This window comes from Balaenoptera acutorostrata, chromosome 3 (genome assembly GCF_949987535.1).
Source record: "Balaenoptera acutorostrata chromosome 3, mBalAcu1.1, whole genome shotgun sequence".
Lineage (NCBI taxonomy): Eukaryota > Metazoa > Chordata > Mammalia > Artiodactyla > Balaenopteridae > Balaenoptera > Balaenoptera acutorostrata.
In genome coordinates, this window is record NC_080066.1 from 11,222,512 (window position 1) to 11,236,260 (window position 13,749).

General features: G+C 37.5%; 1 protein-coding gene across 3 annotated transcripts in view; it reads left to right on the forward strand.

The window, feature by feature from the left end:
• The window catches only part of ENKUR (enkurin, TRPC channel interacting protein), a 31,080-nt gene extending 18,110 nt beyond the window's left edge, over positions 1-12,970 (forward strand). For all 3 annotated transcript variants that reach the window (XM_057544404.1, XM_007189894.2, XM_007189892.3), the window contains exons 4-5: positions 5,973-6,119; positions 11,970-12,970. In XM_057544404.1, the coding sequence (XP_057400387.1) occupies positions 5,973-6,119; positions 11,970-12,146 (324 nt within the window). In that variant the 3' untranslated portion in view covers positions 12,147-12,970. The remainder of the gene's footprint in view (positions 1-5,972; positions 6,120-11,969) is intronic.
• The last annotated feature ends 779 nt before the right edge of the window (positions 12,971-13,749 follow it).

Consider the following 13,749-nt stretch of genomic DNA (forward strand, 5'->3'; position numbering starts at 1 on the left):
CAAGAGGGTTCCCTTTTCTCCACACCCTCTCCAGCATTTGTTGTTTGCAGATTTTCTGATGACGCCCATTCTAACTGGTGTGAGGTGATACCTCATTGTAGTTTTGTTATGCATTTCTCTAATAATTAGTGATGTTGAGCAGTTTTTCATGTGCTTCTTGGCCATGTGTATGTCTTCTTTGGAGAAATGTCTATTTAGGTCTTCTGCCCATTTTTGGATTGGGGTGTTTGTTTCATTAATATTGAGCTGCACGATGGCTTCCCTGGTGGCGCAGTGGTTGAGAATCTGCCTGCCAATGCAGGGGACATGGGTTCGAGCCCTGGTCTAGGAAGATCCCACATGCCGCGGAGCAACTAGGCCCGTGAGCCACAACTACTGAGCCTGCGTGTCTGGAGCCTGTGCTCCCAACAAGAGAGGCCGCAATAGTGAGAGGCCCGCGCACCGTGATGAAGAGTGGCCCCTGCTTGCCGCAACTAGAGAAAGCCCTCACAGAAACGAAGACCCAACATAGCCAAAAATAAATAAATTAATTAATTTTTTAAAAATTCCTAAAATTAAAAAAAAATTATTATAAAAAAAATATTGAGCTGCACGAGCTGCTTATATGTTTTGGAGATTAATCCGTTGTCCATTGATTCGTTTGCAAATATTTTCTCCCATTCTGAGGGTTGTCTTTTCGTCTTGTTTATAGTTTCCTTTGCTGTGCAAAAGTTTTTAAGTTTCATTAGGTCCCATTTGTGTATTTTTGTTTTTATTTCCATTACTCTAGGAGGTGGATCAAAAAAGATCTTGCTGTGATTTATGTCAAAGAGTGTTCTTCCTATGTTTTCGTCTAAGAGTTTTTTGTTTTTTTTTTTTCGTCTAAGAGTTTTATAGTCCAGTCTTACATTTAGGTCTCTAATCCATTTTGAGTTTATTTTTGTGTATGGTGTTAGGGAGTGTTCTAATTTCATTGTTTTACATGTAGCTGTCCAGTTTTCCCAGCACCACTTATTGAAGAGGCTGTCTTTTCTCCACTGTATATTCTTGCCTCCTTTATCAAAGATAAGGTGACCATATGTGCGTGGGTTTATATCTGAGCTTTCTATCCTGTTCCATTGATCTATATTTCTGTTTTTGTGCCAGTACCAGATTGTCTTGATTACTGTAGCTTTGTAGTATAGTCTGGAGTCAAGGAGTCTGATTCCTCCAGCTCCGTTTTTTCCCCTCAAGACTGCTTTGGCTATTCGGGGTCTTTTGTGTCTCCATACAAATTTTCAGATTTTTTGTTCTAGTTCCATAAAAAATGCCATTGGTAATTTGATAGGGATTGCATTGAATCTGTAGATTGCTTTGGGTAGTATAGTCATTTTCACAATATTGATTCTTCCAATCCAAGAACATGGTATATCTCTCCGTCTGTTTGTATCATCTTTAATTTCTTTCATCAGTGTGTTATAGTTTTCTGCATACAGGTCTTTTGTCTCCCTAGTTAGGTTTATTCCTAGGTTTTTATTCTTTTTGTTGCAGTGGTAAGTGAGAGTGTTTCCTTAATTTCTCTTTCAGATTTTTCGTCATTAGTGTATAGGAATGCAAGAGGTTTCTGTGCATTAATTATGTAATTATTTACAACTTTACCAAATTCATTGATTAGCTCTGGTAGTTTTCTGGTGGCATCTTTTGGATTCTCTATGTATAGTGTCATGACATCTGCAAACAGTGACAGTTTTACTTCTTCTTTTCCAATTTGTATTCCTTTTATTTCTTTTTCTTCTCTGACTGCCGTGGCTAGGAATACCAAAACTGTGTTGAATAATAGTGGCAAGAGTGGACATCCTTGTCTTATTCCTGATCTTAGAGGAAATGCTTTCAGTTTTTCACCATTGAGAATGATATTTGCTGTGGGTTTGTCTTATATGGCCTTTATTATGTTGAGGTAGGTTCCCTCTATGCCCACTTTCTGGAGAGTTTTTATCATAAATGAGTGTTGAATTTGTCAAAAGCTTTTTCTGCATCTATTGAGATGATCATATGATTTTTATTCTTCAATTTGTTAATATGGTGTATCACATTGATTGATTTGCATATATTGAAGAATCCTTGCATGCCTGGGTAAACCCCACTTGATCATGGTGTATGATCCTTTTAATGTGTTGTTGGATTTTTTTTTAAAGTATTTGTTTATTTATTTATTTATGGCTGTGTTGGGTCTTCATTTCTGTGCGAGGGCTTTCTCTAGTTGTGGCAAGCAGGGGCCACTCTTCATCGCAGTGTGCGGGCCTCTCACTATCGTGGCCTCTCTTGATGCGGAGCACAGGCTCCAGACGCACAGGCTCAGTGGTTGTGGCTCACGGGCCCAGCTGCTCTGCAGCACGTGGGATCTTCCCAGACCAGGGCTCGAACCCGTATCCCCTGCATTGGCAGGCAGATTCTCAACCACTGCGCCACCAAGGAAGCCCCTGTGTTGTTGGATTTTGTTTGCTAGCAGTTTGTTGAGGATTTTTGCATCTAGATTCATCGGTGATATTGGTCTGTAATTTTCTTTTTGTGTAGTATCTTTGTCTGGTATCAGGGTGATGGTGGCCTCATAGAATGAGTTTGGGAGTGTTCCTTCCCCTGCAATTTTTTGGAAGAGTTTGAGAAGCATGGGTGTTAGCGCTTCTCTAAATATTTGATAGAATTCACCTGTGAAGCCATCTGGTCCTGGACTTTTGTTTTTTGGAAGATTTTTAATCACAGTTTCAATTTCATTACTTGTGATTGGTCTGTTCATATTTTCTATTTCTTCCTGGTTCAGTCTTGGAAGGTTATACCTTTCTAAGAGTTTGTCCATTTCTTCCAGGTTGTCCATTTTATTGGCATAGAGTTGCTTGTAGTAGTCTCTTAGGATGCTTTGTATTTCTGTGGTGTCTGTTGTTACTTTTCCTTTTTCATTTCTAATTTTATTTATTTGAGTCCTCCCCCTCTTTTTCGTGATGAGTCTGGCCAGTGGTTTATCAATTTTGTTTATCTTCTCAAAGAACCAGCTTTTAGTTTTATTGATCTTTGCTATCGTTTTCTTTGTTTCTATTTCATTTATTTCTGCTCTGATCTTTATGATTTCTTTCCTTCTACTAACTTTGGGTTTTGTTTGTTCTTCTTTCTCTAGTTCCTTTAGGTGTAAGGTTAGATTGTTTATTTGAGATTTTTCTTGTTTCTTGAGGTAGGCTTGTATTGCTGTAAACTTCCCTCTTAGAACTGCTTTTGCTGCATCCCATAGGTTTTGGATCATCATGTTTTCATTGTCATTTGTCTCTAGGTATTTTTTGATTTCCTCTTTGATTTCTTGGTTATTTAGTAACGTATTGTTTAGCCTCCATGTGTTTGTGTTTTTTACGTTTTTTCCCCTGTAACTGATTTCTAATCTCATAGCGTTGTGGTCAGAAAAGATGCTTGATATGATTTCAGTTTTCTTAACTACTGAGGCTTGATTTGTGACCCAAGATGTGATCTATCCTGGAGAATGTTCCATGCGCACTTGAGAAGAAAGTGTAGTCTGCTGTTTTTGGATGGAATGTCCTATAAATATCAATTAAATCTATCTGGTCTATTGTGTCATTTAAAGCTTGTGTTTCCTTATTAATTTTCTCTTTGGATGATCTGTCCATTGGTGTAAGTGAGGTGTTAAAGTCTCCCACTATTATTGTGTTCTGTTGATTTCCTCTTTTATAGCTGTTAGCGGTTGCCTTATGTATTGAGGTGCTCCTATGTTGGGTGCATATATATTTATAATTGTTAAATCTTTTTCTTGGAATGATCCCTTGATCATTATTTAGTGTCCTTCCTTGTTTCTTGTAACATTCTTTATTATAAAGTCTATTTTATCTGATATGAGTATTGCTACTCCAGCTTTCTTTTGATTTACATTTGCATGTAATATCTTTTTCCATCCCCTCATTTTCAGTCTTTATGTGTCCCTAGGTCTGAAGAGGGTCTCTTGTAGACAGCATATATATGGGTCTTGGTTTTGTATCCATTCAGCAAGCCTGTGTCTTTTGGTTGGAGCATTTAATCCATTCATGTTTAAGGTAATTATCAATATGTATGTTCCTATTACCATTTTCTTAACTGTGATGCATTTGTTTTTGTAGGTCCTTTTCTTCTCTTGTGTTTCCCACTTAGAGAAGTTCCTTTAGCATTTGTTGTGGAGCTGGTTTGGTGGTGCTGAATTCTCTTAGCTTTTGCTTGTCTGTAAAGCTTTTGATTTCTCCATCAAATCTAAATGAGATCCTTGCCGGGTAGAGTAATCTTGGTTGTAGGTTCTTCCCTTTCATCACTTTAAATATATCATGCCACTCCCTTCTGGCTTATAGAGTTTCTGCTGAGAAATCAGCTGTTAACCTGATGGGAGTTCCTTTGTATGTTATTTGTCATTTTTCCCTTGCTGCTTTCAATAATTTTCCTTTGTCTTTAATTTTTGCCAATTTGTTTACTATGTGTCTTGGCGTGTTTGTCCTTGGGTTTATCCTGCCTGGGACTCTCTGCGCTTCCTAGACTTGGGCGGCTATTTCCTTTCCCATGTTAGGGAAGTTTTCGACTATAATCTCTTCAAATATTTTCTCTGGTCCTTTCTCTCTCTCTTCTCCTTCTGGGACCCCTATAATGCGAATGTTGTTGCGTTTAATGTTGTCCCAGAGGTCTCTTAGGCTGTCTTCATTTCTTTTCATTCTTTTTTCTTTATTCTGTTCCATGGCAGTGAATTCCACCATTCTGTCTTCCCAGGTCACTTATCCGTTCTTCTGCCTCAGTTATTCTGCTATTGATTCCTTCTAGTGTATTTTTCATTTCAGTTATTGTATTGTTCATCTCTGTTTGTTTGTTGTGTAATTCTTCTAGGTCTTTGTTAAACATTTTTGCGTCTTCTTGATCTTTGCCTCCATTCTTTTTTCCGAGGTCCTGGATCATCTTCACTATCATTATTCTGAATTCTTTTTCTGGAAGGTTGCCTATCTCCACTTCATTTAGTTGTTTTTCTGGGGTTTTATCTTGTTCCTTCATCTGGTACATAGCTCTCTGCCTTTTCATCTTGTCTGTCTTTCTGTGAATGTGGTTTTTGTTCCACAGGCTGCAGGATTGTAGTTCTTCTTGCTTTTGCTGTCTGCCGTCTGGTCTTCCCTGACATGTTTATTTATCTCAAATAGTTCTCATGACTTTCCTTCTTCTTACTGTATTTTACTGTGGAGCACTTATATATATTATTTTATACTTTATTTTTGGTGAGTTTCTCTCAGTATAGAATGCACATTCCACGAGGACAGAAACTTTGCCTTTCTTATTCACTAGTGTAGCTAGCACCAAGTACATCCTGAAATAATTCTTTGAAGAATGAACAGGGAGTAGTTCTGTTTCTCTACACAGTGGTATCGACACATTCACTAAGTTGAAAGAATCATAGCTGATTGCTTCACTGTCAGTCCTTGTAAGCAGCCCAGGAGCCTAAAATTGTATTTTGTAGTTCCAAAAACAACCTTAGGGGCCCAAGTCAATTTTTTCTTAAAGCAGATGTGGCTAGCATCTTTAAGAGTTTGTTCTTACAATGCATTGGAAGCATTTATCTTCCTTTTTTTTTTTTTTTTTTACGAGATCATGCACAAGAGACCTTAAGATACTTGAGATATTTCAAGGTAAAATCTGAAGCACCTAAAAGATATAAAGAAAATCCAGTTCTTCGGGTTAAAGTAAGGGCCAAGTCATCAGCCAAGAACAGGCACTGGGAACATTCAAAAGAGGGAAAACAAACAGCCATGATAACAGCACAGATGGTTTTAAATGACCAGAATCAACTAGTTCCGAACAGGAAAAAAAAATCACCGACTTTTGTTAACTTGCAGTGTTTTGAGCAAAGGCTTTAAGTCTGTAACATTTCTTTTGCTCCTAATCATTGCTTAGTATGTACACATATATAAGATTACTTTCAGGATGTTGATTTTTTTTTCCTGAAAAATCCTTACAAGGGTTATGGTGTCACGCCTGAATATATACGTAAGCGAAATGAAGAAGTGAAGAAAGCCCAGGAGGAATATGATAACTATATCCAGGAAAACCTCAGGGAAGCAGCTATGAAAAGGCTATCTGATGAAGAAAGGGTGGCAGTTCTGCAGGTAAGCGTCTGTAGTTTACATTCATGTGTAACTCTTTAAAACATCTGTGAAAGAAAGGTCCACCATCAGTGATTATTAAGGCCAGCACTTTGATTTTGAAATCAGAACACTCTCTTTTGCTTATAGTGACAACTGCATGCAACAAAGCTGGCTCTTTGGGGAGAGCAAAAAGTTGTGATATAGGGATTGTTGAATAATAATTTGTTTCCAACTAGGTGACCTTCTGTTTCTTCCTGAAGTAGTGTCATAAGCAAGCTAAGCTTCTCCTTCAATGAACATGCATAAATAAAGTAAAAAAGCATTTTGATTTTCATTCCCATGCCCCTGAATTTTTCAAAAATAATATCCATAAGGTAGATATTTTTCACTAGGTGGAGCTCTAGAATAATTGAAACTGTCTCTAGACCAACTTTTTTTTTCTTTCTTATAAGCAAGTGTCCAGATTTTAAAATAACCAGGTGTTAGGCTTTACATATGTTTTCTTTATTTGGAATAAAACAGACTTAAAGACACTTACACTGGAGTTTTTAATGCAAGACTTCTATCTGAAGCATTTAAAATATTGGGGGATGTGAGCACCGTTGCTCCATCATCTTTAGAGAGTATTAAGCACCTACTTACACTGTTCTATAGTTGTGCTCTCTTGCAGAGGTAAAAATAGTACTTTATTCTTTGTTTTGTTACTTTGAAAACTTTCTACAAAGTCATTTCTGGTGACCTTTTCAAAACAGAAAAAAAAAAGCTATCTTTACCACATTAATTTCTATTGAAAAATGGATTCATATGCTGTTATAAATTCTTAGCATTTTATCAGTGTCATCCCAATCATCAGTAAACACTTATTAAATGTCTGTTCTGCATAGAGTATCATGCTAAGCCCCAAGGGGCATAAAATAAAATTTCTGCTATGGATAATGTTGTAATTTAATTGATAAGAGGTGCTGTGTATATATGTACATATAGAAAGATGTGTGTGTGTACAGATCATATGTTTTATAAGGTTCGCAGGCATGAACATCCAGTGCAGGACGTAGGTAGGTCTTTAGCTGCGCCTTAAACTGCAGAGTAAGAGGATATCGCAGACAGCAGGAGTGGCCCGAGGGCGGGGACCCTGTCTCTTTGTTGTCAGCAATCTCTGCAATGCCTAACCCAGTGCCCAGTGTAAACACAGGTGATTAATAATGGTGCGCTGGAGAGAAGGAAGGAAGGCAGGCAGGCAAGAAGTCTGGCACACGTGGAAGTGGGACTCGGCCCGTCATTTTCAGGAAGAGCACCGCTCTTTGGTTCCCTCCCTCCCTCTCTCCCTCCTTCCTTCCCTCCCTCCATCAGAGTCTGCCATTCTTAAAACATACATGCCTTTGTGAAAGCCAGGTTTTCATATCTAAGAAAAATAGGAAAAGAAAGGAAGAACCTCCCTGGGAAGGAAAAGGCTCTTCCCTCGGGCACCTGCTTAGTGGGTCAGCAGCTCTCAGCTTCCTGACGTGGTCGCTACAGAGTTTCTTTGTAGACACTTTGGTAGACAATAGCCGATCCTCCCTTGGATGCCGTATTAGCTGGGTAGTGTAGCTGCCATGGTAACAAAGCCACGAGCTCTGTCCCTGACAAACCCTGAGCCCTGCTCCCTTCCCTGGTTGAGAGTTGCATGTAGTTCTGTGACAGTATGGTCACATGTCCCTGAGTAGGGCACATTCTGCTCATTCTTCATAAAATAACAGTCTCGTTATCCAGGAAGGGATCATCTGGTCTAATTATTCCAGACTTCTCATTTCACAGATGAGGATAGAAAATACAAATGTATCAGTATTAAGTGGGCACATCTGTTCATTCATCCCTCCATTCATCTACTGAACATCTAATCTACCATGTTCCACTCACTGTACCCAGCCTGGGGGATATACTGTTGTGAGCAAAACAAATGTGGTCCTTACTGTCAGTGAACTTGGAGGTGGGTTTACATGTGCCCCTGGTCACAACATTATCAAGTAGCTGACGAGGGACTAAAACGCACATCGACCAGTTCCCAGGCCGGTGTTTTCCTACCACATGATAAGCACGTGCATGAGAGGCAACAGAGGGAAGCTCTTCCCGCCTGGGATCCAGCAGGATATAGAAGGCATACTCGGCTGGGATTCTGAAGAGAATTTACAAAGGAACTATTTACAGAGGTGCAGCAGGGCTAAGGGAACCAACAAGGAACACTGAGGCACCCAGGACTAGGGACAGTGGGAATCACCACCACCCTGGGCTGGAAGGGCAGGGGCAGGAAACAGCATTACCAGAGCCGGGTGGGAGCTGGAGCCTGGAAGAGGGGCCCCGAAAGGCACTGTAGTCACAGATGGAAGGGCCAGTCGTGTCCAGGTGATGTCAAGGGTGGGGGAAGAAATGCCCCAAGCTCGCTCTCCTCCCACCGGTGCCTTCCTTGGCTGAATTCAGGCAGAGGCTGGAGGGAACAGTGCTGGGGGAGGAGCAGCCCATAGGAATACATACCTCAGCCCCACCACCGCCCAGCCCCTAGTCACAGCGCAGAACAAGAAGGTGGAGAATGGATGGGGGTGGCAGCAGAGGAGGATGGACCTGAACACACTTCCTATTATTTTATGACTGCTTCTCCTATGTGAAATTTTTCCAAAATTAACAATATTATTTCAGTATTAAACTAGTAGAGAGAAAAATGAAGAAATAAAGGTAAGGGAAAATCAGTATCGCTGCAGTGGATAAAAGATTTTTTTTACATGAAATAACCACAAAACCGCTAAGAGGCTATTTCGGTATAATATGAAATATCAATCACATTTAGTTCCCATCCCTAGAGGTTGACTTTGATCCAAATGTTATTGTACACACTGGAAGATAAAGAAGACTATCCTTTAAAAAGAAAGACTGCAAAACGTGTAGCTGCTGTGACCACAAATAATAGGGAAAGATCACCCAAGGAGCTATGAGAAACCTTTGATATTTCAAAGTGTATAAATACATAGATTTCTTCTCTGCAATAGGCAACCCTGTGGAGCACTGTGGAAACATATTTCCCATTTCATAATGAAAGGCTGTAGAGAAACAGAATTCTTTTGAGGACTTCTTATTGGAATACTTCTCATACACTATTAAGAACTGTGTTAGCCCATCCCCCTCTTTTTAAAATTTAGAAGATGCTTCTATCTTTTCCCTTTCCCAAATCCTTGATATAATCTCACTCAAGAAATGTTCAGCATTTGTGGCCTTTTTTCTCAACAAATCTTTTCTATAAAGTGTGTCCAAACTTGTAGTCATTTTTACCTGAGCATGGAAATAAACCATTTTGTCCCCGAAAAGTTTACAAGATTAAATTTGTACTATGAGGGCTTATTATGAAGGTATTGTTATATAAGACACTTCTAATTCTCTCATAAATCTAAATGTATGGCCATGATTTTCAAGGACCATATTTTCTTTCTTTTTTTTTAATCAATAATTTTAAATTATGCTACTCCTGAGCTCTGGCTAGGACTTCCAATACTATGTTGAATAAAAGTGGCAAGAGTGGGCATCTTTGTCTTGTTCCTGATCTTAGAGGAAAAGCTTTTAGCTTTTCACCATTGAGTATGATGTTGGCTGTGGGTTTGTCGTATTTGGCCTTTATTATGTTGAGGTATGTTCCCTCTGTGTGCACTTTGTTGAGAGTTTTTTTTAATCATAAATGGAGGTAGAATTTTATCATGCTTTTTTGCATCAATTGAGGTGATCATATGATTTTTATCCTTTACTTTATTAATGTAGTGTATCACATTGACTGATTTGCGAATATTGAACCAGCCTTGCCTCTCTGGAATAAATCCCACTTGATTAGGGTACAGGCATACCTTGTTTTATTGCACTTCATTTTACTGTGCTTCACAGATACTGAGATTTTTACAAATTGAAGATTTGTGGAAACCCTGCACTGCCAGATGATGGTTAGCATTTTTTAGCAGTAAAGTATTTTTTTAATTACAGTATTTGGTTTTTTAAACATAATGCTATGCATACTTAATAGACTATGGTCTATTTCTAGTTTCATACCATTGTGGTCAGAAAATATGTTTGATATGATTTCAATCCTCTTAAATTTATTAAGACTTGGTTTGTAGCCTAACATATGATCTGTGCTGGAGAATGTTCTGTGTACACTTGAGAAGAATGTGTATTTGTTGCTTTTGGATGGAAAGTTTTATATATATCTGTGAAGTCCATCTGATCTAACCTGTCATTTAAAGTTGATGTTTCCTTACTGATTTTCTGTCTGGATGATCTATCCATTGATGTAAGTGGAATATTAAAGTCCCCTACTATTATAGTATTGCTGTCTGGTTTTTTCTTTCAATTTGTTAATATTTGCATTAATTTTTTTTTTTAAGAGCTCCTGACTTATTTATTTATTTATTTTATTTTTTTGGCTGTGTTGGGTCTTTGTTTCTATGTGAGGGCTTTCTCTAGTTGTGGCAAGCGGGGGCCACTCTTCATCGCGGTGCGCAGGCCTCTCACTATCGCGGCCTCTCTTGTTGCGGAGCACAGGCTCCAGACGCGCAGGCTCAGTAGTTGTGGCCCACGGGCCTAGTTGCTCTGCAGCATGTGGGATCTTCCCAGACCAGGGCTCGAACCCGTGTCCCCTGCATTGGCAGGCAGATTCTCAGCCACTGCGCCACCAGGGAAGCCCTGCATTAATATTTTGATGCTCTTATGTTGGGTACATAAATATTTAAAAATGTTATATCCTCTTGTATCAACCCCTTTATCATTATGTCATGCCCTTTGTCCCTTATTACAGTCTTTGTTTCAAAGTCAGTTTTTTCTGTCATAAGTATAGCTACCCCAGCTTTCTTTTGGTCTTCATTTGCATGGGATATGTTTTTCCATCTGTGTGTCACGGATCATAATTTCCAGGCAATATTTTAAATTTTACTTTCAGTTTTACTTTTCATTTTTGTGTAAATAAAATGATTTGTGCACCCATAGTGAATAACAAAGTGTTAATTTATAAAATTTCATTGCATGAGTTCAGTTAGTTTAAGACCATTTTATCAATGGAGCCTCTAGTGCATTGTGATAAGAAATGATAACTGTGCAGAGATGGAAATAACCTTTATTGCTCCTAAGAGATTCCTAATTTTGAATTTGTTGGTTTCTGAGAACATAAAATGTTAACTTACATTATTGAATTAGCATATGTGTTACATGTAATGATATTTCAGTCATTTCTAGAATAAATTAATGGGAAGTATAGATCCATTAACTATATGGAGGAAGAATTCTTTCTAATACTGAAAACACATAAAAGATTATCACTTGTTAAATTGAATTTTGGCATTTTATACAATTCCATTTAGTCAGATGTAAGAAAACATGGCCATGTAAGTCAGAATCAAGTGTTTTGATGTGATTTCTCTGTTGAAGAATGAGGATAATATTTTTTTTCTAAAGAAAACAAATGAAAATTTTTATAAGAAATAATTTCCTGTTCAAAATTGTTTTTTTGCTTGGGACATCAACTCTTAAGTTGTTTTTACCAAAGCATTTGCTACGAGCTTAGTTTCATACTACTCATAACTCTGCATACACGTATTTGATGGTAAAAACAAGTACAGTAACATTAAAAACAAAGAAAATAAATACTCCCAGTGGGAATTGAGCACACAATCAAGGACAGGGTTTGGCCTCTGTACAGTATTTTTTGTTACTGTGGCCAAGAACTTGATAAACACATATCATTTTTTAGTTATTTTTGTCAGCTTTCTTTACCTGTTTACATTTTTCCTTTCCAGTGCAATTTTCTTTGCGATTTACTCTGCTTCTGCAGTTTACTTGGCTATGTACAGTTTTCTTTACCATTTGCAGGGGCTGAAAAAGAACTGGGAAGAAGTACATAAGGAGTTTCAGTCCCTCTCGGTCTTCATCGACTCCATACCAAAGAAGATTCGCAAGCAGAAGCTAGAAGAAGAGATGAAGCAGCTGGAACACGACATTGGTGTCCTCGAAAAGCACAAAATTATTTATATTGCTAATAAGCAATAGTGGATTTTTAAAAATATAGTCATTTTAACATAGAAAAAAAAAACACACGGAAAACATAGAAATTAAATCATAAGGTTTTTTCAAAGATGAAAATACTATGAAGAGTATAAAACTAGTCTTTACCAAAACGCTTAGGCAACGTTTAAAGAATAATTGTATTATTTACTTACATAGAGAAAAAAAAATTTTTTTTTTCACCAGCATCAGGGTTTCCATGTATAACCTGATTAAAATTTGATGTACTTGTTTCAGATAAACATTCATTTCTGGGCCCTGAAAAATAAAGTCAGCACTCAGAACTTCACATTTTTTTCTACACTGCGTAATACAAGGAATACAAGGTTAAAAACTGTAAAGTATTTTGAATTGGAAATAGTGGTGTAAGCTTTTTTACTACTCTGAAGTATTTTCTACATATTATTCCAGAGATCCAAAAATTACATATATTTTCTGGTAGCCTATGTCATTTGCAGCTATTCACACCTATAAATATTTTCAATATCCATAATGTTATATATAGGCTGAGAGGTTTACATTTGGAGGAAGAAAAATTAAGAAGATAACATAAAATCAAGGAGACAACTTATAAATTGTGTCACTAAGGATTGTTGAAGAGAATAGCCTTCTTCCTGACATCCAACTTTTAAAAACTGCTATTCTAGGTGCTTTATTCCATAATTTACTATGTGTATTTCACTAAAATGGATATTACTTTTTCTTTTTGGCTTTCTCTATTTCATGAATTCTAATGTTTCTATTTGTAAGGTTACATAATTTATTAAGCAATAAGTTTATGTAAGTAGAGCTGTCTTCAACTCAAAATAAATGAGCCTATAAATGTCCAAGAAGGAAAAGATTCTTTTATGAAATTTTAAATAGAGAAATTTGGAAAATATATGAAACTATAAAATACCAGAGCAATAACCATTTTTACTGCTTACACTGATTTTTATCCTGTTGGCAACACAGAAAAAAATGATAATTTTTTCAGGCTTTTCCACAAACACGGAATTTGGGAGCATTGTAGAAAAGCTAACTTTCATTAAAGAAAAATTTTTATATACAAATATTTTTGAAAACTCACTTTAAACTTTTTTTCACGTATCTGTCTAGGCATCATTTCTTTATTCCTTTATTACCTTAGGACAGATATAAAATAAAGAATAGTACAGTTGACCCTTGAACCATGAAGGGGCTAGGGGCACTGATCCTCCACACAGTTGAAAACCTGCGTATACCTTATAGTTAGTCCTCTGTCTGTTTGGTTCCTCCATATCCATGGTTCCATATCCTCAGAGTCAACCAACCACAGATTGTGTAGTACCACCATGTTTATTATTGAAAAGAATCCACGTGTAAGTACACCCACACAGTTCAAACCCATGTTGTTCAAGGGTCAACTGTATATGATAAATTCTCATTTATACAGAATTTCCTTCCTTTTTAAGGCTGAATAATACTCCACTGTCTGTATATACCACATTTTGCTTATCCTTTCTTCTGTTGATGGACACTTGGGTTGCTTCCACGTTTTATCTGTTGTGAATAAGGCTGCTGTGAACATAGGTATACAAATATCTCTTCGAGACCTTGCTTTCAATTC